The 26,267-nt window shown below is 48.9% G+C and overlaps 1 protein-coding gene across 2 annotated transcripts in view; it reads right to left on the bottom strand.

Annotated features, from left to right (window-relative positions):
• Ttc7a (tetratricopeptide repeat domain 7A) overlaps positions 1-26,267 on the bottom strand; it is a 117,489-nt gene that overhangs the window by 81,043 nt on the left and 10,179 nt on the right. Inside the window, exons 3-5 of one of the 2 annotated variants that reach the window (XM_020179287.2) lie at positions 23,136-23,304; positions 8,382-8,512; positions 5,330-5,445 (exon numbers count right to left, since the gene is read on the bottom strand). In XM_020179287.2, the coding sequence (XP_020034876.2) occupies positions 5,330-5,445; positions 8,382-8,512; positions 23,136-23,304 (416 nt within the window). The other variant, XM_074049632.1, reaches the window with a different exon arrangement.

Below are 26,267 nucleotides of genomic sequence, written 5' to 3'. Positions count from 1 at the left end.
TTGAGCTGTTTACTTGGAAAGAAATGATGATTAATTTCCATTCCTCTTTATGTGCTGTGGTTGGAGTGTATGGGGTGGAGCCAGAATCTTGGCTTTAAGGACTGATATTTGTGCTTTAGGAGGAAAAATGATGAAGGGAGGGAAGCTAAAAGAACAGAAAAGCAACTGAAATTACTTGGACTTTCCTAGAAGATGATGGGTAGTTAATGCCTCTACCCGTCGCTGGCACCCTGAGCATGCACACATGCAGATTCTTGATCCTCCCCCACAGTCTGAGTATACAGAATGAGGATGGGGGAAAGACAGGATGCTGGGGGAAGGGGACACCTGCAGGCAAAGGAGCCATCCTCTGAGAACAGTAACTTAAGGCTACAGAAGGGCAAAAGGAGCCTTGAGTTGGTACTCTGAGGATCCACTGAGAGGCCCCAACCAACACCAGGGCCCTGTCCTATCACACCCCTCAAGTTGGTCAAGCCACACCCAAACTATTGGAATGGAGCCAGGCACCGGTGGCTCACGTCTATAATCCTAGCTACTTGGGAGGCTGAGATCAGGAGGATCTAGTCTGAGCAAAAAGTTCATGAGATCCCATCTCTAAAATAACCAGAACAAAATGGACTGGAGGTGTGGCTCAAGTGGTAGAGCACCTACTTTGCAAGCACACAACCCTGAGTTCAAAGTCCCACCAAAAAAAAATCCCCAAAATATTGGAAAGGGATTGGGTTTCAAGGCCATGCAGACCTGTAGCTGGAATCCCAGTGGGTGGGCTTGTGCTAGTGATGCAACCTTTTCAAACTCCCATCCCTCATGAGTGAAGTGGGGCCACATGACCTTCTTCATAGAGTGCTATGCACCAGACACACATTCCAACCTGGCACTCAGCAGATGCCTGATAACCACACCTCTCACTCTCTTCTCTCCTTCTCTCCTGGCTGTCCTTACCCTCACTACCCCTGCAGAAAATGTAGTATGGGCACCTCATGGAGGAGTTAACAACAGCACCTCCCTGGGCTAAGTTCCATTCCTTTCCTCTCACTGACCCCTCACGGCCCCTGAGATGCCAGACAAATAGAAGACAAGCAGAAGCACCATCTCAGAGAAGAGGGAGCAGAGATATAGGGGTGGAGGAGGAACTTGCTCAGAGTCACAGAGCAATCTCCAACGCCCAGGTTCCACCTGACTTCCTCCAGTTGGTGAGGGCACCCACCTGACTTTATCACATCAGACGCTGGACCACAGCACCTGCCAAGTACGAACATACTTGGGAAAACCTGTGCTAAGCTGTGTGTACCTCAGGGTGGAGCAGGGTCTTAGTAAGGGGACCTCTGCTGTGGAAGGTGCATAATCCAGGCTCTGCCCGAGACAAGTCACTTTTGTTCTTTGTGTCTCAGTTTTCTCATCTGCAAAGCAGAGAGGCTAACTATGATACCTACCTCAGATGACTGTTGGAAGGACTAAAACATACAAGCAAGGTACTTTAACAAGTGCCTGGTGCAAATTTAGCATGTAATAAGTGGTAGGAATTATTATAAGAAGTATTATGAATGAGCATTGACATTAGAACTGTCCCCACTCCACAAAGTCTACTCTGCAGGGCTCCCATATAGAAGACCCCTCTACCCTTTGTCCCCACAAGGGTCCTCGGGAGGGACCCAGTGCAGAGATCAGCACTTTCTGTAAAGTGCAAAAACAGACAGCAAATGTAGGTTTTGCCATAAGATCTCTGCAGTGGGACAATCTGTGAATGAATGGGTGTGGCTGTTCTAAGTAAAGCTTATTTATAGAAACAGGCTGCAGCCAACCTGCTGTGCAGGTTCACAATGGGCTTCATAAGGGGCTGAATAGCCTTAGAGGAAAGACTCCTGCCCTTCCTCCAAACTTCTGATGCAGGGCGCTCTTGTTCCCCAGACTCCCCACGGGGGGGGGGCTTACTATTGTGAATGAAGGAGTCCCCCAGGGGAGGGGCTCCAGGGAGCAGCATGGGGCACAACAAGGCCAGGTCAACCCAGCTACAGCTGCCTGGGAAGTAAAAACAGGAACAAGTCTGCTAAGCCACCATCTCTGAAACTGAAGCTCAGCAACCAAAAAAGCAGATGTGGAGGTGGGTGCAGGCAGTTCCATCCCTGGGACTAAGCTGCTTCAGCTACCTGGGCCTCCAAAATCTCCATGTTCATCCCAAAGGGGACACTAACACTCTCAGGCCTAGTAGTTGAGAAATTAAAAAAAGAAAGCCAGGCGTGGTGGTGCACACCTGTAATTCCAGCTATTTGGGAGATGGAGGCAAGAGTATCTCAGAATTCAGTCCGGCCAAAAGTCCAAGACCCTATCTCAAAATAAATAAATAAATAGAAACAAAAGAGCTGGGGGTGTGAATCAAGCAACAGGGCACTTGCTTAGCACATGTCAGGCTCTGGGTTTAATCCCCAGTACTAACAAAACAAAACAAAAGAATCCAAAAAAACGAAGACGCGAAGTTCATGTCTGGGCCAGCAGTCTGTCCAGCATAAACAGCACGAAAAGTAATATAAACAATCTTGGCTTTGATATTCCAAGCAGCTGCAATACATCAGGTACTCTGGTAGGTGCTCATTTGTGGCTTGATCCCCACTGTGCACAGAGGCAGGCATGGTCCTCTCCCATTTCATTTCACAGTTGAGGGAAACAGAGGTTTGAGGTCAAGGGACTTGTACACAGGCTCTGGCAGCAGAGTGGGGAACTGTGCCCAGGGGTGGCTCCAGATCTGCGCTTCCCACCCTCCTCCTCTACCAGGCATCAGGAGAGTAGAGAGGCACAGCTTGTAGACTGGGACCCTTCCCCTCTGTAACCATTTAGAAGACAGGGACTCAGGCATCGCCCTTGTCCCTACACTGAGTATAAAGTAGAGAGAGAAAAAGAGAGATGAAGAGGGCACAGGCCTCCCCAAGGCTCAGGCCACCTGCCTGCCTATAGCCATCTCAGCCACCTCTGCTTCCCAGGAGTGGCCTCACTGAGGTGTGCTGCAAATTCTGGGAAGTGACTCTACATCCTTCTCTTCTGGGCAGTTGAGAACTTGAGCTCAGAGGCTACTGACAGATGCATCTCTGGTGGGATGGGCTGCCAAGATGGACAGTGATGCTCACTGGATGAAAACGCCAACGCTGGTGTTTCAATCAGACTGCTATGCTGAAGGCCCAGGGTATTGGAACACCCATCCACCAAGAGATAACCCCAGTCAAGGACTCTAGATCAATCAGAGTCTGGAAAACCTCACAGCCTTTGTCTTCTCCTGGAGACCTACCAACCTCCTTCAAGCTCTTCAGGGTCCTATGCTAGAGTCAGATGTTTTCAACTCATTGTTTCCTCTTCTGCAGATCCCACCATCCTCTGCCTTTGCCTACCTCCTGTGCCCTCCCTGATTCCTATGAGGCTCCACCCAGGGCCCAACTCAAGCCTTATTTTCCCAGCCACAGGCCTGTGAATATGTCTATGTTCAGCCCCCACACCTAGTAGCAACTTCCTAGAGAACAGAGATGAACAGGAACATGAAAGAGCTCACAGTCAAGCCCTGGGAAGAAACAGCAGGTTACAGCAGCATAAATTTTAGGATAGTATTTTGTTATTAAAAAAAAAAAAAGAAAAGAATACATCTGCATATCTGATGCCAAAATGTTAACAGTGACTATCCAGAGCAGAGAGGGCCAGCAAATCTCTGTTAAGGGCCAGAGAAAAGCTGAAGGCTGAGTTGATCACTATTGGCCAATGATTTAATACACCATGAGTACACAATGGAGCCTCCATAAAAAACCCAGCAGCACTGGGTATGGAGAGCTTCCGGGTTGCAGGACACATGCCCAGGACTAGGATATGGAGACACCACACCCCTTCCTTGACATCTTGCCCTGTGCATCTCTTCCACCCAGCTGTTTCTGAGCTGCAGCATTTTATGAGAATCTACTAACCTAGAAAGCAAACTGTGCTCCTGGGTCTGGGTGCTGCTCTAGGAAATTACTAAACCTGAGAAGTTGTGAGAACCTCGGATTTGCTGCCAAGGTTGGACAGAAGGTGTCTGTAACCTGGGGACCTGTTGTTTGCAACTGATATCTGAAGTAGAGGTAAGGGGACAGTCTTGAGTATTGAGCCCATGAGACCCAGGCTAATATTAGTTGGTGTCAAGACTGACACTAACTGGTCAATCCCCAGCTGGTGCTGGAGAACTGGTGGTAGGTAAGAAAAACCCACCTTCAGTCACCGGAGTGGTCTATGTTGAGAATATAGATCAGAAGAAAAAAAGTTTGTTTGTTTCTGACCAAACAGATAACCATGTGCAAGAATCATCTATTCAAAAAACAGGTCAGATGAAAAGAATAAAGTAAAATTTAACAGAATGAATCACATCAAAATTAACCCGGGCTTTACCTCCAAGCCATCAGTGAGAAGGAAGCTGTGTGATCCTGAGGCCTTGGGCCATGCCTCTTTAAGGAGGAGGTTACCTGCCTGATCCGACCATCTCAGGGTTGGGATGCTGAGTGACGTGAGGTGAGGCATGTGACAAGCCTCCCACCCATGGGACAGGCTGTACTTGAGTCCCCTCCTCTTGCTGGTGGCATCCTCCAGCCCCAGTCCACAGTGTCTCAGGCAGAAGATTGTAATGACACAGAGGAAGGAGCTGAGGAAGCCCCAAATCTTTGCTGCAGAGACAGCCAGGACTCCCAGCCCTGCCTAGATAGAGGTGATACCAGCAGGCAGAGCTGTATCTGAGCCATGAGTGCCTGCCTTAGTGCCCTCCTAATTCTGTAGCTTTTCCCCCCCTTGCCACTACTGCCCAACTCACACCATGAACCACCACTTCTGGCCGGGAGTTCAACACCAGCCACTATGCCACTACTCACAGAAGCAAGTGACAAAGGCAGGCATCCCAGGGGCCTGCACAGGTAAGCAAGCTTCCTGCTTCCTCATCATCCTTCTCTTCACACCTCACCATCCCTTCCAAGCTGCAACAGTGTGACTCAGCCTTCCCCTTTGACTTTTGGGGAACCTGAGGCTCAGAAGCAAAATGGCTTTGCACACACCTCAATGGTAATGACCACCAGCAGGCAGCACCTACAGCCAGCTCCCTGCCCTTGCGCTCTTGGCTTCACATTTCAGCCCCTACCCCTCCTCAAGCTCCCACAAACCCCTCTGAAGAGAGCCGTTCCTGCTGTCTCCTAGACAGCTCCTCCCGTGACTGCACAGGCTTTATTGCTTCAGCAGCTCCTGAAGGAACTTGGCCCTCTGACAAGATGTGACACAAGCCAGCCCCACGTGACCCAGAAAGGAATGTCCAGGTCCAGCCCAGATGCCAGCCACCTACCCCTTCTTCAGGTTCTTCACATAAGCACTCTGGAGAGCCGCTTCCAGGAAGTAGGAGAGCTCATAGTCAGCGGGGGGAGAGCCTTTCAGGTGCCTTGACGTGTTGTTATTTGTGGTCTGGGAAGGCAACAGAGAGGGAGAGCCACTGTCTCAGAGCTGGGGCTTGGAGTGAGTCAACCCAGCTGAACTGGGTTGTGGCCCCCACCACCACCCCAGTACCCGCCACCTCACAGGCATGTTCAGGTAAAAATCAACCTAGCTCATTTTAATTTAAACCTTGTGGAAGCCCACAAGCCCTTGCCTCACAGGATTTATTCAACAGTCACAGAGCCTTAAGTTCATGAACCTATTTCATTTTGAGAGCAACCCTTTCAGGTGGCACTCCTAGCATTCCCATCTTACAGGTGAGAAACACCAAGGCACTGTGCATGGTGGTGCATATTTGTAATCCCAGCATTGGGAGACTGAGGCAGGAGGATCACAAGTTACAGGCCAACCTGGGCTACAAAGTTCTAGGCTGGCCTGGGCTATATGGTGAGACCCTGTCTCAAAAAAGCAAAAGGTAGGGCTGCAGGTATGAATCAAGTAGTAGAGCATGTGCTTAACAAGCATGAGGCCTAGAGTCCAGTACTGGTAAAGAGGAGGGGAGGGAAGGAAGAGGCTGGACATGGTGTAATCCAGCTACTTGGGAAGCAGAGATCAGATCATGGTTCAAGGCCAAGTCTGGGCAAAAAGTTACAGGATTCTATCTCAATAATTAAGTCAGACATGTCATTCAAGTTACAGGAAGGCATAGGCATAGGAAGGAAGATATCTGGCTGAGGCCAGCCCTGGGGGGAAAAAATTAAAACCCTATCAGAAAAATAACTAAGCAGACTGGTGGAACGGCTCAAGTGGTAGAGCACCTGCCTAGCAAGCGTGAGACCCTGAGTTTAAACCCCAGTACCACTTTAAAAAAAAAAAAAATTCATCCCACAACATGAGTGCTGGGCACCATGTAGCACTGTCATGGCCATGTGAACATGGAGTGTCAGAGCATCCCAAGAGCCAGAGGCCCTGGCTCCAGAAAAGCTAAGGAACAATTACACATTGACTATGTATCACTTAAGCCTCAGCTCTGACAGGGTCATCCAGCCCGAATGAGACAGGCATGCTTCAGAAGGCCATCTCTCGTGTCTGATCTGGCAAGCCACTCAGCTTATCTTTCAGAAATCAAATTAGATTTTAAAAAGGTTCTCAGTACCTCACAAGTCAGGACTGGGTCTTAGCAGAGACACCCAGCACTTCTGAGAAGCACGGAAGTCTACAGCCTGTCCTCCCTTAACTTGAGATGCCAGCTATTGGGGCCATCTGCCTGCCAGTTGTCATCAGGCAATGATTCAGCCCTACTTGGTTTTCTGTTTGTTTTATTTGTGTGGAGGGGTTTGAACTAAGGGCCTGTACTTGCTAGGCTCTACCACTTGAGCCATACCTCCAGCCCTTGATTCTTCTTAAAAGTCCAAAGTCTAGGCTTCCAGCTGAGTGCGAGACTTCATCTTTTTCATGGAAGCTTCCTTCAAGACAAATGCAATTCAAGTATAAAGAGCCCCCAAAACATTGCTGTGTAGCAGTAATCTAGTGGCCTTGGTGGAGGTCAATCCAAGCAAGTCTCCAAGTGGCCTCCATATTTGACTCCTATACTTTTAATCATGCCTCCCTTCTTCCTGATCAAACAGAGGGACTCCAGAACAGTAACTCCAAAGCGGGTTGATTTGGTCCTCAGAGGACATTTGTCAGTCTCCAGAGATATTTTTGGTTGTCACAAGTGGGAAGGGGGTTGCTCCTGACACCCAGTGGTAGAAGTCACAGATTCTAGTAACATCCTACAATACATGGGGCAGCCTCCGGAGCAAAGAATGATCCAGATTCAACAGTACTAATGTTGAGAGGCCCTGCTCTATGGGACATGACTGGCCTGAGTGGATGGCCCATCACCAAAACAGGTGATGCCATCTCTTTGGAGGCCTAGGGATTTCCTGGACTCTACCTTTCTCAGTTCACAACCACCTCCTCCCTCAGGACACCAACCATGACCTACTCTACTACAGACCCATCCATCAAATGTCTCTCATGAATATCAGAACCACAAGCCCTAGCATTGCTGCCAATGCCACTGTTGACTGAACTTGGAAAGCTGTTCAGCTCCTCTCCAGGCTTGGCTTTGGTCATCTGTAAAACGGGACCAGCAGAAGCACCTACTTCATCCAGTTGGTGTGAAGGCTACACTGCAGAATACATGTGAAGTCCTTAGAGTAGAACCTGACTCAGAAGTATGTATTCAATAAATGTTAGCAGGGTCTCTACTGAACACAGGTGTCTATCTCTCCTCCAGGAAACTAGAGCCCCTCAGAAGCGAAAAGCCAGTGTTCTCCACCCAACACACTGCCAGCATGTGGAACCAATGCTCTACAGACAATTAAAGCTAGCCCACCATGGGGGAACTGGAGCTGAGGGGGACTGACACCTGTCAGAGCCCCCCTGGCCAGTTCCTTGACAGCTTCTGAAAGGTTTGGAGAATGGGTTTCAAGATCCCCCCACCGCCGGGAGTCCAGCAAAGTGCTTCTGGGGCACCTGAGAGCAGGATGGATGTCTCACTGAAAGAACCAGCCTGACTCCAGCCCTGCCATGGGAGAGTGGTAAGCAAGTGATGTGTCCCCTCTAAGCCTCATCCAACAGGCAGGGAAATAGAATTTCTCCTTCCCAGGGAACAAGTTAACAGGCACAAACAGGGTTGTCACATTCAGCTTACAAGATCAGTTTATCACAGTGTTCCTGGTCCCTCACATATGACATGGACATATTTATTTATTAAGACTATTTTCTGGTGGCAGACTCTCATTCTAGCAGAATCAGTGTTGTGCATGAGTTTTCCAATCAATGAAGCATCTTGGGAGTCAGGGAGGTTGGTGTCTTTTCCTAATTTGCACAAGGGAGATCTATGGGCTTAGTGCAAGCTGAAGATATATCTGCTCCATGGGGAACAGCCAATGCACAGTGTACCACCCCCAGCTCACCTTCTCCAGTTCCTGCAAGAATACCTGAGCCACCCAGGAGGCCCTCTCGAAGCAGGCGACTACTTCCTCCTCCCGCTCAGTCAGGCGGCAGCGGGAGGCAATGGAGTTGGGCAGGCGTTCCAGAGAGAGGCCTGTGGGAGGAAGAGAGTACCTCAGACCTGCCCTACTCAGGTCGCCCTGACTCCAGGCTCTTCCCATGGGCTTAGGGTAGGTGCATCTGAGGGGACGTATGCTCTGGAGCAGCAGGTGGGAGGCTGAAGTCTGTGGAGCAGAGGGAGAAGCTAAAGCAACAGTGGTATTAGCCGCGGCTGGGAGCAATGGGCCCAAAGAAGCCACCCAGGCCCTGCATGGGAAATCACCGTCACCTCCAGTCTAATTCCTGCCCATTCTGGCAGACTAGCTACCCCAAGCCATTCCTGCTCCTCCTTTTAGTTGTTAGAAGAAGTTATCTAGCCTCCAGGTGCTTCTCCACTTGACTGTGGCCAGCTGTTCTCTCCCCACAGCTGGAGTTCTGCATGGGCCAAGGGGAGTCTTTCTGGGCTGCCACAACCCCTAGCCTCACACCACAGCAGGAGATCAAATTCCAAGCATCCTGTATGTGCCCTTTCCATGAAGCCAAACTGTCTCTGTAACTGATCTGTACTCTCATCCTGTCTGCCTATAGTGGACTCCTACTGTTTTTGGCACCTGGCTTTCCCTCTGACCAGCACTCCTGCACTCTCAGCTGATCATGAGGGACACAGTGACCAGCTTAGGGTGAGCACATGGCCTGACCTGGGTGGATAAGAACCAGTGTAAAAATTGCTACTGTTTCTATTAGAGTTGTTAAGCTGGTGCCAGAGATCAGTCTAAAAATGTTAGAGAAAGTCGGCCTTAATATGATATCTATACACTGTGAACACAGACAACTACTGAACTATATACTTTATTATCTTTTTTATTTCCTTTATTCATATGTGCATACAATGATTGGGTCATTACTCTCCCTCGTCTCCGCGCCCCCTCCCTCTCACCCCCAACCCCTCGCTTCCAAGCAGATACTGTTTTGCCCTTATCTCTAATTTTGTTGAAGAGAGAGTATAAACATTAATAAGGAGGACCAGGTGCTTTTGCTAGTTGAGGGAAGGGTAGCTATAGAGGGAGATTCCTAGTATTGCTTCCATGTACATATGTGTTACTTTCTAAATTGATTCTTCTCAAACTAACCTTTTCTCTAGTTCCTAGTCCTTCTCCTGTTAGCCTCTGTTGCTTTAAAATTTCTGCATTATGAACTATACACTTCAAAATGAATAAAATGATAAACTTTACGTTATGTGGACTTTTTTTAACCACAATTTTAAAAACTGCTTTTTAAATTAATAAAATAGGGGGTGGGATGGATAAAGGAGAATGATGGAGTGGGTAAATTCAACTATGATATATTCTAAGAACTTTTGTAAATGTCACAATGTACCCCTAAAACAACAATAATAAAATATAGTTCCAAGGCAATAAAAGGCAACAAGCCAACCTGTAAGAAACAAAGAAAGGAAAAACCATTTTAAACTTATAGAGAAGAAGAGAAGTCCACACAGAGTAAAGATGAAACATAATGGAAAAGCTTTCTAAAGACACTGAGCACCTAGATGCAGCTCTTACCTAAAGTTCTACTCCCCCAAACTTTCCACTGTATGAGCCAGTAACACTCATATACATACTTACCATTCTTTTTTTTTTCTTTTGTCTAAGTTGGTCTGAATCATGTTTCTGCTAACATAGACCTGACTAGAGAATGCTGCCTTTAGGACCATCAAGGGGCAGAAACCACGTGTCTCTCATCTGTGTGCTCCATACACTACCTTACAAGTAGCAAATGCTGAGGAATGGATATGAACACATTCCTCAACAATTTCCTACCCAGTAAGCCCCAACATCCAGCCAATGACTGAATCATTATATTAAAGTCTCCCCTTACCATTCTCCTTCTGCCTAATTCAGGCCAGGCCTCTCAAGTGCTAACTCCACTGGCTTCCTGACTAGTCTAGTTCCAGCCCAACTCATTCTGTACACTCCTTCCAAAGGGACTTTTCTAAACCCTTCAGAGGTCCTTATTGCTAGAGGATTACAGTCAAACTCCTGACGTCCCAGACCAGGCCCTCCAAGACCCATCCCTGTTACCCAACCACCCTCTTTTCTCACCCTACTGCCACATTCACACTCAAGTTCCACTCCCAACTGCTGGGTTGGGGGCTGCCTTCCTGACATGCTCAAGTAGCTCCTCCTGCCTAGGATGCATCCCCATACACCTCACCAAGTCCACCCAAAACAACTGCTCACTTTGACCCACTGAGTCACTTCTTCTGTGAAGTCCTTCCTGACTGGCTCTGGGATAGCCAACCTTTCCCTCCTGTGAGTCCTGGTCTAAACTTTCCATGTTCCTGTCTCACTGTTTCTTACCCTTTTTTGTTCACATGTTTCCCAACCAGATTGTAGGTGCCTTCAAAGCATTAGCCTGGTGATGTTCATCTTTCTCTCACCTGGCACACAGAAGGTACCAGGCAAGCAGTGCCTGGTTCAGTGAAAACATAAGCCTCAGCTGACAAAGTACAAAGTGCTCTGCAAACACAAGGAATCAGTATTGTTTTTCTTGGCTAGATTTCAACATACAAATTCAGTGACCTTGCCCTCTGTCAGGCTGGTGGATGACAAGGTCCAAAAGTCGGGGCACCTCGGCCTAGGGGAAGGCAGGCACAGAATGTGAAGGCCATTGCTCAACACAAGGGCCCAGTCAACCTGGGTCACTGTCAGTGTATCTTCTGTCAGATGACTCATGACTAGAAGAAAGTTCTTCACTCCAGAAGGCAAGAGGGAGGAGGAAAAAAGAAGGAGCCAGGCCCAATGCTCTCTTCTGGGACTGACCCAGTCCCTCCTCCCAGACATGCGACTTGTCCACCCTGCAGGAAGGTGAGACAAGCACACAAACTGTCCAGAGGCCTAGCCCAGGAGACCAACTGCAGGTGGCAGGACACAGCTGATTTCAAGAGTCAGAGTGGGTCTGCTTTAACAGAGGCCCTGTGGTCCCCAGAGGGATATGCTGCAGCTGCGTTCCCTCCCGCTCCACCTCTGAGTCAAGCTGCTGGCCCAAATCTCCCATGGGCTGGTCCCTGCAAGATGGTGAATTCAGGGTGGGCCTCCACCTTCCCTGTGCTTCAACTGGTCCTTTCAATCCCAGTGGGCACTTCCCACCATGCTTCTCCAAGAACTCAAAGCCCATCCTTCTAAAAAGCTCAAAGCAAAACCACTTCCCTCTGCAACCCTCCCAGATGGCTAAGCTTCCCTACCTCTGGCCCGGTAATTGTTAGCAACAGTTCCTGTCCATTTTTTTTTTTTTTTTTGAACTCAGGGAAGACTCTCTACAACTTAAGCCACTTTGCCAGTCCTGTTTTGTTTTGGGTTTTGTGTGTGTGTGTGTTGGGTATTCTCAAGATAGGGTCTTGTGAGCTATTTTCCCTGGCTACCTTCAAACCTTGATCCTCCTGATTTCTGCCTCTTGGGTAGCTAGGATTACAGGTGTGAGACACTGACACCTGCCCCTGTCAAATTTTTTTTTTTTGGTGGGGACAGTGCTGGGGATGGAATCCAAGGCCTGGCACATGCTAGGCAAGCACCTTATCACTGAGCTATAACTCTAGCTCCTGTATCTCCTATACATGTGCCTTCTTCCTATGTTGTCATCCATTTCCCATTCTGACTGATCTTTCCAGCCCAGTGATAGCTCAAAGCCTGGCATTTAGGAAGTCTGTGTATGGATGAACAGATAAATGGGCAAACACAGACATGCTGAGCATAGATCCCAGTGGGGTTCTGCCCTCTCGATTTAAAAAAAAACAGTTCTTGGACAATTTGTATAAAAATCAGAATATTTAAAGCAATAGATAAGTATGCCTTATATACACACACCATGAATTTTTCACAAGTTATACTGTGCAAAAGCAAAACATCAGAAAGTGCATGCAGTATGATTTCACTTACAAGATAATTGGAAAAAAGGCAAATTAACTTACATTAATGGAAAAGAATCAGTGGTCACCTGGAGTTGTGGTGGTGGGGATCTGTCAGAAAGGGGTCCCAGAGAACTTTCTGGGGTGATAGAAATGTTCTATTTCTTATTAGGAAACAGAAGTGTTCTATTTCTGATTATGTAGGTATTTACACTAGTCCAAATCATGAAATTATATACTTGACATTTGTACATATCTCACTATCTGAAAATAAAGGAAGCAGCTACGATCCAAAGTAAGAAAAGAGCAAAGTCAGGTAGATACATTCACTGTGGTGGTCCTGTCTGCCTAAGACCAAAAAGGTTCCCAGAGCTGGCAAGGGTCACAGGCCAGATACCCAGTTCTGCTCAGTAAAAGAGGCATCTTTATCTTAGATTAGTTCTCTGACTACTATGAAGGCCCATTTTCCTGTCTACAACATCTGTTCTGAAACCCACCCAAAGCCAGGCATGGTGGTGTATGCTTATAATCACAGTACTCAGGAGGCCAAGGCAGGAAAATGGGGAAGTGGGGGTCAACCTGGGCTACATTGTGAGTTACAACTCTGTCTCAAAAATGAAACAAAACAAGACAAAAAACCCAGAAACCTACCCAACCTTGGGATTTTTCCCCTAAGCACTTCTGCTCAAGTGGCCAAACTATAGCATAGCAGGTCCAAGATGGAGACACACTGCTCCTGAGCCAGACCCCCTGAGTAGCCATGGCAAGCCCTGTGGGTGGGCAGGAAACCAGATGCTGCCAGGAAGTACCAGGCACTGCTTCCTGATTCCCACTGGCAGATGGCACTTCTCTGTTCAAAGCCCCAGCTCAGCAAGCCCAGGGAAGGCTTCTTTCAAGAGAAAGTTTGCTTCTTTTTCATAAACTCTGCACTTTTCATTTGGAGGCAAACTGATCCAGGCCCAGTTCCCCACCCAGCCCCAGGCTGGGTCCCAGAATCTTCACTGGAAGGTGACTCATCACATCCCAGGCTACCGCCCTGCCTAAAGACCCGCCCTTGAGGCCTTGAAGCAGAGGAAGCTCTAAGTTTGTACTTCTGTATTCAGGGCCCAAGGCTTCAAGGCTCCAAAGGGCAGGCCTTAGACACCAGTCTGGGCAACACAGTAAGACCATTTATCAAAAGACAAAAATGGCTGGGGATAATGGCTTAAGCAGTAGCACACCTGCCTAGCAAGCATGAGATCCCAAGTTCAAGCCCCAGGACAACCAAAAAAAAAGTAGAATTATATGATCCAGGCATTCTAGCTCTATGAACAGACCCAAAAGAATTGAATGTAGGTTCCTGAAAAGAAGGGGTACAGAGTTTATTTTGCAAGATGAAGAGTTCTATAGACTGTTGTATAACGTCTTAACAGTACTGAACTGCTAAAATTGTTATTATGTATATGCGTGTGTGTATTTATATTTATACTTTCATGCTGGGGATTGAGCTCACTAAAGCATGCCTTCTTACCATTAAGTAGGCACTTTGTCACTTGAGCCACATTTCCAGACCATTTTTCTCTGGTTATTTTGGAGATGAGGTCTTGAGAACTATTCGTCCAGGCTGGCCTCCAACCACGATCCTCCAGATCTCAGCCTCCCAAGAAGCTAGGATTACCGGTGTGAGCCACCAGCACCTGGCTGTCACTTTTAGCTAAAGGGTCTTGGAATGAATCTCTTCTCCCTAAGTTAGAGCTCTCATCTGTAGTTCTGGAGAAGGATTAAACTGCTTCCCAAGAGGTCATGGTGAGCCTCACTGGAAAGTGTTTCTTGGAGCATCATTCTTTTTATAATATTTCATTTGAGTTAATTAATCACAAATCTCAGGCCCTCTCACCTGTTATAGAATGTCTGATGGCTGAGTTATAGCTGTCATCCTTCTGGGGGATAGGTTCAAGTGTGGGTGCTGACTTCTCAAATGCATCTCCTAAGTCCTATCCACACTCCATTTCCCTGCAATACTTTCAGGGGTAGCCTCCAAGGATAAAGGAAAGGCCTACCAGGGCAAGACACAGGGGACGTACCCCGTTTTGCATGAGCAGCCCATGGCCTCCCTACTGTGACTCTTAGTTTACCATCATGCCCCACTGTCCAGCCACAGAAGATGCATCTTGTCCTATTTGACATCTCTCAGTCCCAGAAGGCACTTAATGAAGGCCTGGTGAATGTACAATGAACACACCTAGTCTCTCAGAGATTTCCCCACTGTGGTAGCCATACCTTCCTCTCCAGGTGGAAGCCAGCCTCTCCTCCCCCCAGGGACCACAAGCTGGGGCCAGGGAAGCAGTACACAGGGTGCACTCCTTTCCCACATGACAGATAGCCTACGCCTCAAGAAGGAGGCCAAAACCAACAGCTCATTCCTACCATACCAGGGCTAAACAAAACCAAAATATGCCACCATACCCTGCTCTGGGAGCAGCCTGGTGTTCTTTCTTTTATTTAAAAAAAAATTTTAATATGTCATAAAATCCCAAGTGAGAAGAGAATACCCTGGTTGTTTGGTGGCATTGGCCAAAAGAGAACAGACACTACCATCACAACAAAAACCTTGAGAGGTGAGAAGAAACTTGCCACCACAATCCTCACAGCTGCTGAGTGTAATTTACATTTTCCTGTCCACAGCAGCTCCAGTCTGGCATCTTGCTTCAGTACTTAAGTGAACCAGGTTCAGAGGGATCACGTTCCTTCACAGCCAGTCGGCTAGCTTGCACAGAGCATGACTACAGTCTCCCTGGCTGGCACTGGGGTGTAAGAGGAGAAACAGGGTCAGCTAGGCTGAAACCCTGGGAAGGGCTGGTCCTAAAGAGGCCCACAGCCCATCAGTGGATCCCAAAATGGCTAAGGTCTGAAAGGGTTAAGGAGGACAAGTGGAGTCATGCTCCATGTTGTTAGCACACTGAGCTAGTGCCAGGGACACGCCTAAGGAAAAGGAAGGAGACCAGCTCACACAGAAGAGCCCTCCAGAAAACGATGGCAGCTTTCTGGAGTGCAACCAGCTCAGGCCCAAGATGTTGAGAGAGCTGGCCTTGAAGCATACTGGGGCCAGTCAAAGCTGGGGACTATCCGTTGGGGGCTCAGACCCATAGAAAAGAGGATAATGTGATACACTGGACTCATAGAAACTTCACCCTAGGTCTAGGGCCCAGGCCTCTCAGTCAAAGGTCCTACAGAAGATTGACCTACATGATGTGTTGACCACCAGATTAGCTCAATTTAAGGGGAAGACAAGTTTTGTGACACCTCATGGTGGGGCAACCCAAGACCAATGCTCTAGAATACCAGCCAAGATCCCTGAGCCTGCCTGACAGGCTCTCAGCTCCCAATGCCCTCTCATATGACCCACTTGGTCCTCATCCACATTTCCCATCCACCCCACTCACCTCTAAGCTCCAAGAAGATGTCATTCCTTTCCACCTACCAAACAAGACTTCCCTCTCCCACTCAGCTGTCCAAAATTCACCCTGAGGTTTAGGCTGCTCTACCAGCTCACCACAGAAGGCTCTACAACCGACTGGGTCTCGGTTACCTCCCTCTCTGTCAGAGTGGCTCAGTGTATAATCCCAAAAGCTGGAGACAGTGAGCTGGGCTCATGCCCTGACCCTACCAGTCCTGGCATAACCTGAGGGGAGTTGTTTTGGCTTGAGCACCAGGGCTCTGCTCCATGCCTTTGGAAACAATGCCCTGATTCCCTTTGAGAAGCCATTTCTACAACCCAGGCCCTAAAATTCAGATGGAGAATCCCACCCCTGGCATCAACCCAGCATCCTAGTTGCTGGTCACCATAATGGGCTCCAGGGTGAGCATGAAACCAAGACAGGCCAATGAGAACCTTTCCCAGACTCTCTCTGCTTGTGAGGTTGTGAGTGCTGTTCTGTGAGGAGTAGTAACCCTAGAGCTACTGAAAATGACCTCCACACACTGAGTTCCTGGGTCCAGCTATGCCTGATGCCATTCCATCCCCAAGGACTTTCTAGTTACATGGGCCCATAAATACTCAGTCCCTCCATTTTTGTGGTTACTTTTCCAGCTGGTTGGAGTTGCATTTCTGTTTTTATAACCCTAAATCTAGTTACACAGAAACTGATCCCCAGAACCATGGTGTCAGAGGGAACAATTCTTGAAATACAGGCTTGGCTGAGCTGAAGTCAGGGAGGAGCAGGCGGGATGGTGCCATCTCCCAGCTGAGAAACTGAAATATAAACATACAGCCACAACACCATGAGCTAAAATGCAGCCTCTGTCATCTGGACGTGAGGCCTGGGGCATGTGGTAGGATATCTCAGGATGTTAGCCTCTGGTGGACACTTCCTGGGGCCACGGCAAAGTCAACTACAGCAAGCCTTGCAAGCTTCACTCCTGACAGCCCCTCTGAACAAGGCTCTGCTAAGGCACCCTCTGGACAAAAATCCTAGACAACTGTTGAGTCAAGTCAGGTCATCACAGCATGAAGTTCTCTGCCCCTGCTGAAGGCAGTGCCTGGGCAGACAGGGAGACCAGACTGGGCCTAGGGAAGGTTGACCACCTCCCCAAGCCCTCACAAGGAACCCCTGCTGTGGCTGGGGAGACAAGATGCAGCTTGGGGTCACGGGGAATGTGCCTTCCAGCCCAGCCTACTCCTACCCACTGAGGGATGGGATTTGAGAGGAGTTCCAAGGCCTGCTGCTGAAGGCACACTCCTTGGGGCCTGGACCTAGATTCAAGGACTTTGAGAAACAGTCATTGGCTCTGGTTCTTCATCCATGGGATACCAATTGCCAAAGTCCTATTACTAGCAGTTCTAGGAAACTGTAAACCAGACAGACCCAAAAGTTGCAAACAAGGTCTCCAATTGCTCAGCTCATAAGTCATCTCCAGTGTTCTACTCCCACTAGGAGAGGGACTGCCCACAACAGCAACCCAGAGGGGACTCTTCACAAATTTCCCTCTCAAGTAGACAAAAGACCAAGAGCCAAGGCAGAGCCTCTATGGAACAGGGCTGAAGGCAGCCAAGTGGCCAAGACAGCACAGCCATGCAGAAAATCCACTGTCCTGCTCCAGCAGGCCATGATAATAAGCTGTAGACCAGTTATCTCCAGTATGTCTGTGCTTCCTACTTTTTTCAAACAGCAGACTTCACTGATGCTAAGACCTATCAACTGATTCAGAGATTGGATAGGAAAGAATGGCTCCAGGAAACTTGTGCCACACCAGCTCTGCTGATAGCTACTGCAGGCTTTGCTCCTCCTCCTGGAAAGCTGCTTCTCCAAGAGCCATTGCGCAAGACGGGCTTTGTTCCCCTGTCTGCCCAGCTCCCTCTAGGGAAGGAACACAGCTGTTCATCCTGGCATCACTAGCAGGTGCCTGCTTATTGACTGCTGCAACTGGTACTTGTTCCATGAGAGCTGGGTCAGTGACCTTTAGAGTCAAAACAAGAGGCCACTCTTGTGGAACTTACTGAGCCACTAACCTGACTGGTGAGGAAGGGGACATGTCCACTCTACCAGGGTCCAAGTTAGCTTGGAGGAGGAGATGCCGTAGGTGGAACAACCAAGGGGGGCTCCTAGTGCAGGGAGCATCTGAACTGTGTCCAAAGGGAATGTTGGGCCAGGTGCAGTGGCTCAAGCCTATAATCTTAGCTACTCAGGAAGTAGAAATCAGAAGAACCACAGTTTGAAGCCAGCCAGGGCAAAAAGTTCACAAGACCCCATCTCAACCAATAGCTGGACATGGTGGCTTATGCCTGTCATTCCAGGAACACAGGGAAACATAAATAGGAAGACCATGGTCCAGGCTGATCCCGGCATAAGGTGAGACTCTAGCTCAAAAATAACCAATGCAAAAAGGGCTAGAGGAGTGGCTCAAGTGGTAGAGCACCTGCCTACCAAGCACAAGGCCCTGAGTTCAACCCCAGTACTGCCAAAAAAAAAGAGGGAAATCTTAGGCCTCATCCATGTTCAGAGCAAAGAAAAAAGGCTATGATTGGCAAGGACAATGGCTCAAGACAAAGTGAAGGGACAGAACTTCATACATGATACTGGGCTTTGTGTGTGGACATATAGTGCACCCATAGTTGAGAGGTGCAGAAGAAATGACCAGCTGTCACAGAGTTGGGTGGAAGACAGGGCTGCTAGCCATGAACACTTGGAACCAAGTGCACAGGGCTCTGCCAAGAGCTTCATAAAAGTGGTGCCAGGGAAGTCAGACCTTCCTGGAAGAACCCTGAAAACAAAGTATTCTAGACTATTTTTTAATACAGAGAAAACCGAAGATGTTTCTTGCCCAAACACACCAGGATGGTAGTGGAGTTGTTCCATACAGAATATATATGTCTGTCACCTGCACCCAGAACAGTCCAGGAACACTTCCTAGGGCATTACTCTGGTCTGACATGCTTAGTTGGGGGGACACTGGTCTGATGAAATCACCTCAGGATGATAGCAGTTCCTGAGGAATGCAGTAGGAGGGGAGCAGGCTTCCACTCAGGACCAAGATGGCTGATACTGGGATAAAATACAAAAGGAGATTTTCTGAATAACTCACCTACCAACACCACTACCCCTGGAAAAGCAGACCCTGATGAAGTGGTACAGGCCTTCACCAGCACTATGACTCCTACTCTACCTAGGGCTGAAAAAGTCTGGAGAGGAGGAGGTCTTTATTTGCACATACCCATCTGGGAGGAAACTGTACTCAATTCCCATCCTCCTCTGGTGAGCTCCTCTGCACAGGCAGGAAGACATCCATCTAGCCACCAATGCTACTTATAGGCTACATGTGATGAGCTGAGGTGAGCCTCAGTATCTTATCTATAAAAGGGTGTAACCACCATCTCCTATCTCAGAGTAGGGACAAAGGTTAACCCATCAGACAACTATATATTAAACAGTGTGCACATACGTCATCTAATGGCATTAAGGGGCAGCTCTAATTCATCAGGTTGAAGGGCCTGACAGTCTACATTTCTAACAAGCTCCAAGGGTTACATATGGAATAATCTGCCCCCTTTTTCCCCTTTCTCCTACATACACATTAGATGCCCAGAGGGGAAGGGTCAGTACCACATATTTCTAGGAATGCCAACAAGCATGAGTTATACCAAGGGGCTCTGGAAATTGGTCCTTGGGTAATAAAGGACTATCTGGGGCATGCTGACCTGCAGCAGAGGACCTTAGCTCTGCCCAAGGACCACAGGTGACCTGGGAGCTGGTGGCAGCAGGATGGACCTATCACTGAGCAACAATTTAGCACAGGTGCCTCTGCAGCCAGGAGGCACTGGAGCAGCACCTGGGAAGAGGCCATGCTTCTTCTGAATCCAGAGCCCATCCCTCTTCCAGATGCTACTAAGAAGCCCTAAAATCCAGCCTACTCCTGGTAGAATCTAGTCAGTCTGAGTACAGTGATGGCTAAAATCTGAGGACAAAGAGTGCCGACAGGTCTTTTCATGAAGGTATTTTGTTCTTCTATTTTAGTGGGGGAAATGTGGTTTGTCTTTTTTTTTTTTTTTTTTTTTGACAGTATTGGAGTTTGAACTCAAGTTTTCATGCATGCAGAGCAGGTTCTCTACCGCTTAAGCTACACCTCCAGCCCTCTATTATTTCTGAACAAACTTGACATGGACAGTAACTCTTCTCCCTTTAGAGAAGTTGGAGGGTCATGTACTCCCCACTTCCCTATCATACACTCTTCTGCTTTATTACACACATGTGTGCATCATGTATGCTACTCTCTGAACAAGAGAAACTCAAATGCTACAACTGCCCTCTTCTCCCCAGTTCCCCGTGGAGTCAGCAGTGAGCATCTGCACCTCCCTGAGAATCAGACAGCACCTTTCATTCTGATGTGCAGGTGCACATCAATCCCCACTCCAGAGGGCGGCCATGTCCTCTTGAGGGATGCTCAAAGGGACACACTGCCAAGTCCATTTGCTCTGAAAGGGAAAAAGGATGAGCTGAGTGTATTTTCATGTCTTTTGAGGATAGGGTGGAGAGACCCAGAGGCTGCTCCTGACTCCTGGAACAAGAACAGCAGCTCCAAGTTGGAGATGCCCATGTGGGTCCCACTAAGCCTCCCAGCCTGGCCAACTCAGACTCTCCTGTAACACATGGATCCTGTCTTCTCCCTCCATCCTGTGCCTGAGACCCAAACTCCCTGCCTCACTGGGTGGCACCAAGTGCAACCCAACACAAAGTGATCTTAAAGCTGTGGCTTGGCCAGGCACTGGTGGCTCATGCCTGTAATCCTCAGGAAGCAGAGATCAGGAAAATTGGAGTTCGCAGCCAGCCCAGGCAAACAGTTCTCGAGACCCTATCTTGGAAAAAACCTATCACAAAAAAAGGGGCTAATGGAATAGCTTAAGGTGTAGGCTCTGAGTTCAAATGCCAGTACCACAAAAAAAAAAAAAAAAAAAAGCTGAGGCTTAACAGCCAGGCCAAATGTGCTCAGAGTGGGTCGGGGGGCTCCTATGGAGTTGGACAGTTGGACAGAGACAAAGGAAGGCTGCCCAGGCATGGAAGATTCTAGTTCAAACACAAGCTAACTGATGTGCAGGTAAGTGGCTTTACTTCCTTTAGCCTCAGTTTCCTCCTAGAATCTGAGCAGCAACATCATAAGATGTCTATGAGCTCCTGCCTGAGTTCAAATCCTGGCTCTGCAATTGCTGTGAGACCTGGAAGGAGCCACTTCTTCCAACCTTAGGTCCTCATCTGTAACACAGAATAAAAACGTTGACTCTGGGGGTCTCTTGGGGACTCAGTGACGGTATATCTGACCTGCGTGAGGACCTAATGCCTATTATTACTCTGTGAGCTTGGGGCCTTCCGTTGCCACTATCCCTCATGTTGTCACATAAAGCCAGTCAAATGATCAGCCACCCTCACCTCCTTCCAGGTGTGGCTGTCACCCTTCTTCATGGAGAGACCCACCAGATGCCTAAACCCAGAAGAGTCAACGTCATGCACACCCTGGCAGCCTTGTGCATGGTCTCAAGCACATGCAGGGTCAAGCAAACCTTGGCATGCCAAGCAGCAGGTGCAGTTACTGCAACAGGACAGGGAGGACAGAGAGGAGGCAGACAAAGGGGCCACATGCAGTCACTGAGGGACGGGGAGCCAGCACAGCCCACACACAACCCAGCAGCCCATGCGCCGGCTCCTTACCTCCCTAGCAGGACCTCTGACCACCAGGACTGTGTTCCCCCAAGAAGCTGGAGGCATGCTGGAGAAAGTAGAGAGCAGGAGACAGGGAGCAATATGTACTGAGCCAGGTTGACAGGAGAAAGGACTGAAAGGGACACCCAAGGGAGGGTGTTCGGCTCAGGGCATCCAGGGTAGAAGTTGTTTCCAAGAGACCCAAAAGACCCAAAAGCCAAAGGAAGATCATCCCCAAGACTGGCCTGTGCCAGAGGTGCAGAGAGGGGGTGAGCGAGCAAAGGGAGAAGACTCCCATAGGCTGGACCCTCATGAGTGGGTACCTGCCCTCCCACAGGCTGGTTCTGGGTCTTCCCCCAAGTGACCCACTCACAGGTTTCCTGGGATGGCATGAATACAACCAGAAAAGAACTCAGGGACCCAGGGTAGGACAAACGTCCCTCAGGAAAGCACCTCCTGCCAGTCAAGGAAGGTTTACCCTCCGCAGGTGTCACAGTGTCTCCCGACTACGCAGACAGAAATGTGTGTGTGTGTTGGGGCAGGGAGATGGTGTGTATACTCCAAGGTCAGCACCACAGACTGCAGGTTCTAGTCCAGGCTCCATCATAAATCTGGGTAACTCTGGGCAAGGAACCTTTTTTTCCTCTCTGGGCCTCAGTTTCCCCAGGTATGAGACAAAAGAAAATGTTCCCATTTATAATAGAGATGGTAACACACTCTACCAATGCCAAGCATCAAATCCTCACAGGGTCATAGGTGGCTGTTCTAGACTTTTCCCTGGGAGTTGCTTTTACAGGAATAGGGAAATGATCAAACATCCAGGATTCCTGGCAACAGTCTGGGCAGGGGGACTCCCAGGACTTCAATGCCACCAAGGCCCACTCTAGGGTTTATGGAGCTAGGCAAGAAGAAGCCCAAAAACACAAAGCTCAGAGCAGGGCTTTTACTAACTTTTTAACACATTTGCGGGCCAATTCCGTGGCATTATTTCTGACTAAACATTTCGGTGCCCCCTCACGAAATTCCTCTATCCCTGAGTTCTCTCCAGAGTGCCTCTTGCCCTGAGAAGGCTGGGAGCTCCTCCACAGCAGAAGTGCTTGTCACTGGATCTAAGCAGTCCCTCCCTGGGCCACTTACAGTAGGTGCCCAATACCTGAAGAATGGCCGACTCCTGTACAGTACTGAGCTGTAATGTGTAGCCAGTCAGTCACTAGAGACAGCTGGACAACAAGGTTGTCCAGGTTTCTTCAACCTGGTTATGCAACTCAGCTGTCTCTTCTTTATCGTGGGAACCATGAGATGAAAGGTATTACAACCCTGTCTTACAGATAAGTAAACTTGAGGCCACACAAGGTGAGAGGCTACTTGCCCAAGGGCACACAGCTGGTTGTCCACAGAGCGAGGCTAAGAACCTGAGTCCACTGATGTCACACTTGGGCACCAGGCTGCTGTAGAGCACAGGTGTCTGGCATTACTCAGGGTTAAGCATCTGACACTGGCCTGTAGGCCCACCCTCAGCTGTGTCTACTGCTCCAGGTGCTTGGGGGCCAAAGTGGAATGAGTTGGTCATGGTGGTGGGGGGAACCCAAGCCGGTGCTCACAGCTACCTTTGATGACAAATGCCTCTGCCAGCAGCCGCATCTGATACAGGGGCTTGTTCTCCACGGACATGTCATCGATCCCAGCCCGGGCATACATGCTGATGGCATCTCGGTAGGATCCCTCCACGTAATGCAGCTTGCCCAGGATCAACATGGCCTCACACATGTACTGTGGCTGAAAGGACAAGGACCCATTAGCAGGCTCCTGCCCCAAAGCTTCCACCCCAGTCCCCCATGTACCCTGGAAGACCCAACTCCCACTGAGCCACAGGATGCTCAGAGCACCTCTCCTCCAGAACGCCTTCCCTCCTCTCTCCATCCCTGGATCTAGGGCCCACATTGTGGGACTTAATGAAATGCTTATAAAGCTCCGAATTGTTTCATGCCTGTGTGCCTAGACTCCAGGCCACTGTAGACAGAGCCCTGCTTTCCCTCTCCTGAAGCCTCCAAAGACTCTGGCACTTGCAGCAGTTATTCTGAAAACAAGTGGAGAGGCAGGGATTGAGCTAATTTTTATGGGACCTGAAACCATAATTTGGATGAGGTCCTGTCTGTGTGTGTGTACATTAGGTAAAATTCCTCAAAAAGAGCCTGTGAGGACCCAGAAGCTGACGTCTACCCCCACAGCAGCAGGACCTATGGAGAGGAGGAACAGCCATATCAGCAGTGGGGACAAAAGACAGGAGAGCCCTCTAGGTCTTCGTCTTATTATAAGTGAGGCAAAGTGCAGAGCATAGGAGGCCGAAAGTATCTGAATTCAAATCTGCTTTCTTTCCCCCTACTTTCTCAAGTGCTGCTTGTGCCCAAGTCTCCACCCTTCAGGGGCCTCTCAGGAGCCTCCTTAGGAACTCAGGAGGTCTAGTCTGCCCTGGTCACCCCCAACCTAACACAGGTTGTGTTCACAGCCAGAGTACCCAGTGCAGCTGACTGAGGGAGGCTGAGCTGCCCCTGGGTGAGCCAACCCAACCTTGAACTCTGGCCCTAGACATGGACCCTGTTGCATGCCTACCTCTTGGGACCATTTACTGCAGCCCCTGTCTCCATCCCTATGCTCAGCTGGCTCACAACCCTTTTAGACCAGGCTCTAACCATTGCCCCTGCTACAGGGACACCAATCTAACCACAAAGCTCCCTGGAAATGCAGCTTTGGTCCCCAACCCTGGCCTCCATCACAGGCAAGGAGGGACTCCCCTATCTCCCTGTGGGAAGGTAAAAGTCAGAAGTAGCTGTGACCCCTGGGGGAGCGTCCACCACTCCTCATCATTTATTCCCTTCTAAGAAGCCAACTAAGAGAAACAGAGCAAGGCAAAGTCAAGCCCTGGGGAAGTCAATTCTCTTTCCCTACTAGTCTCTGGTTTGAATAAATACACAACCTCCTGTTGCCTTTTCTCACTCTGGTCCCCTTACTCTCAACCTGTTCAGATCATCTTCCACTCTTTGGGCCTTGTTCAGGCCCACCTCTTCCTGGAAGCCTCCTTGACCACCAGGGAACTCCCTCCTGCTGAGCTGCTACAATGCCTCTACCAGGTACATCTGTCCTCCTATCTCTTGACTATTGATTAACTCTCAAAGGCTGAATTTCACAACGACATCTGCTAGTTTCCCCAAAGAGGCCACCCACTTCCTGAGTCAGAGCCACAGATGACACATTCTCAGAGGGACACAGCCCATAGTGCTTCCCAGCTGGGTGATGATTCTGCCACTCTGTGTACCGGTCTAAAGCCACAGGCTCACCTTCTCCCTGCTCAGCCCTGCTTTCCTTACCGGAGACAGAAATAATAACACCCCCTCCTCACCTCCCATCTCAGTGATGCTAAGGGCATTAACAGAGCAAAGTCCAGAAGACAACATTGCATTATTCCTGAGAAAGCTCTAGATAAATACAGGGTGTGAGTAATTATTATAATCACCCACTTCTACTGTACTTGGGAAAAGGGCAGCAAGGCTCAGAAGGACACATTCCAGGGCACAATGATGGGGTGTGGTTAGTGGTGGCACCTGGTGGACCATGACAGCTTACAACAGAGCTTCCACCAAGCTGGGGGAAAATTAAGAACAATGCACTGAATGTTTATAAAGCTAAGTGGATACTATTTTTAAAAGTCGTCTTAGTCCTGAAAATATATCCATCTTGCCTTAGGTGTTAAGATGTCTTTAACGGAGCAATGATATCGTACAGTTTTGCTGTTGTATTTTGCTTTTCTAATGCCCTCACTTCTCAACATTAAATCTGGAATGTTCTTGGTCTGTCAATCCAACAGTCAGGGAACCACAAACACTGGTCCAGTGGAAGGATGCTCTGCAACAAGTCTGGGGATGGGGGTGGTGAGGGGCAGGCCCTGGTAGCTCACGTCTGTAATCCTAGCTACTCAGGAGGCAGAGATCAGGAGGATCTCAGTTTGAAGACAGCCCTGGGCAAATAGTTCGGGGGACCCTAGGTTGAAAAAGCCCAACACAAAAAAGGACTGGCGGAGTGGCTCAAGGTGTAGGCCAAGTTCAAACCCCAGTACCATGAAAAAAAAGTCTTGGAGAGCAAAGAGTCCCCTTGCTGGGTGGATCCTCAGTTGCCTATCCTATTTGTGCCTCATTGGTCCCTCTCCATACAGAGGGAACAATGATCTCATGGAGATACCCAGTAGGAGGAAAGAACAGATAAGGAAATACTTCACCATAAAGTATGATTTATAAGAGCAGAAGTGCCAGCATATCCTTAAATTAATCCAAGTCTTCAGTTATTTTATTTTTATTCCAGTACATTGGGAGACAGCTCCAAGAAGAAGCAGAGCATTAGAGCTTGTGATACAGAGACAGTGAGCTTGGGTTCAAGTTCTGTATCTGCTATTGTGGTCCTTGGCTAAGTGATCACTGCCCCTGGTAGTGATCTGGGTCTCAGATGTGGGACTAAAGGCAATACCATTGCAAGAGGTCACTGGGAGCCCATAATGGGATGTTGCAATTCCTGGAGTGGCACTCAATGGATAACAGAAATTAGGACAAGGGGCTTATTTTCCCCAACCTCCACAGAACTTGGTGGGGCAGGATCTTAGAGACTACCCAGAGTCCAGGGTTTCAAATAACCCAAGGAGATACCTCAGGGCCACCTCTCCTCCCCACCCATCAGAGCTACTTGGGATGCAG

The sequence above is a fragment of the Castor canadensis genome, chromosome 12 (assembly GCF_047511655.1).
Source record: "Castor canadensis chromosome 12, mCasCan1.hap1v2, whole genome shotgun sequence".
NCBI classification, from domain to species: Eukaryota; Metazoa; Chordata; class Mammalia; order Rodentia; family Castoridae; genus Castor; species Castor canadensis.
The sequence above is the reverse complement of the archived record's forward strand: the minus strand, read 5'-3'. Positions and strand labels throughout refer to the sequence as shown.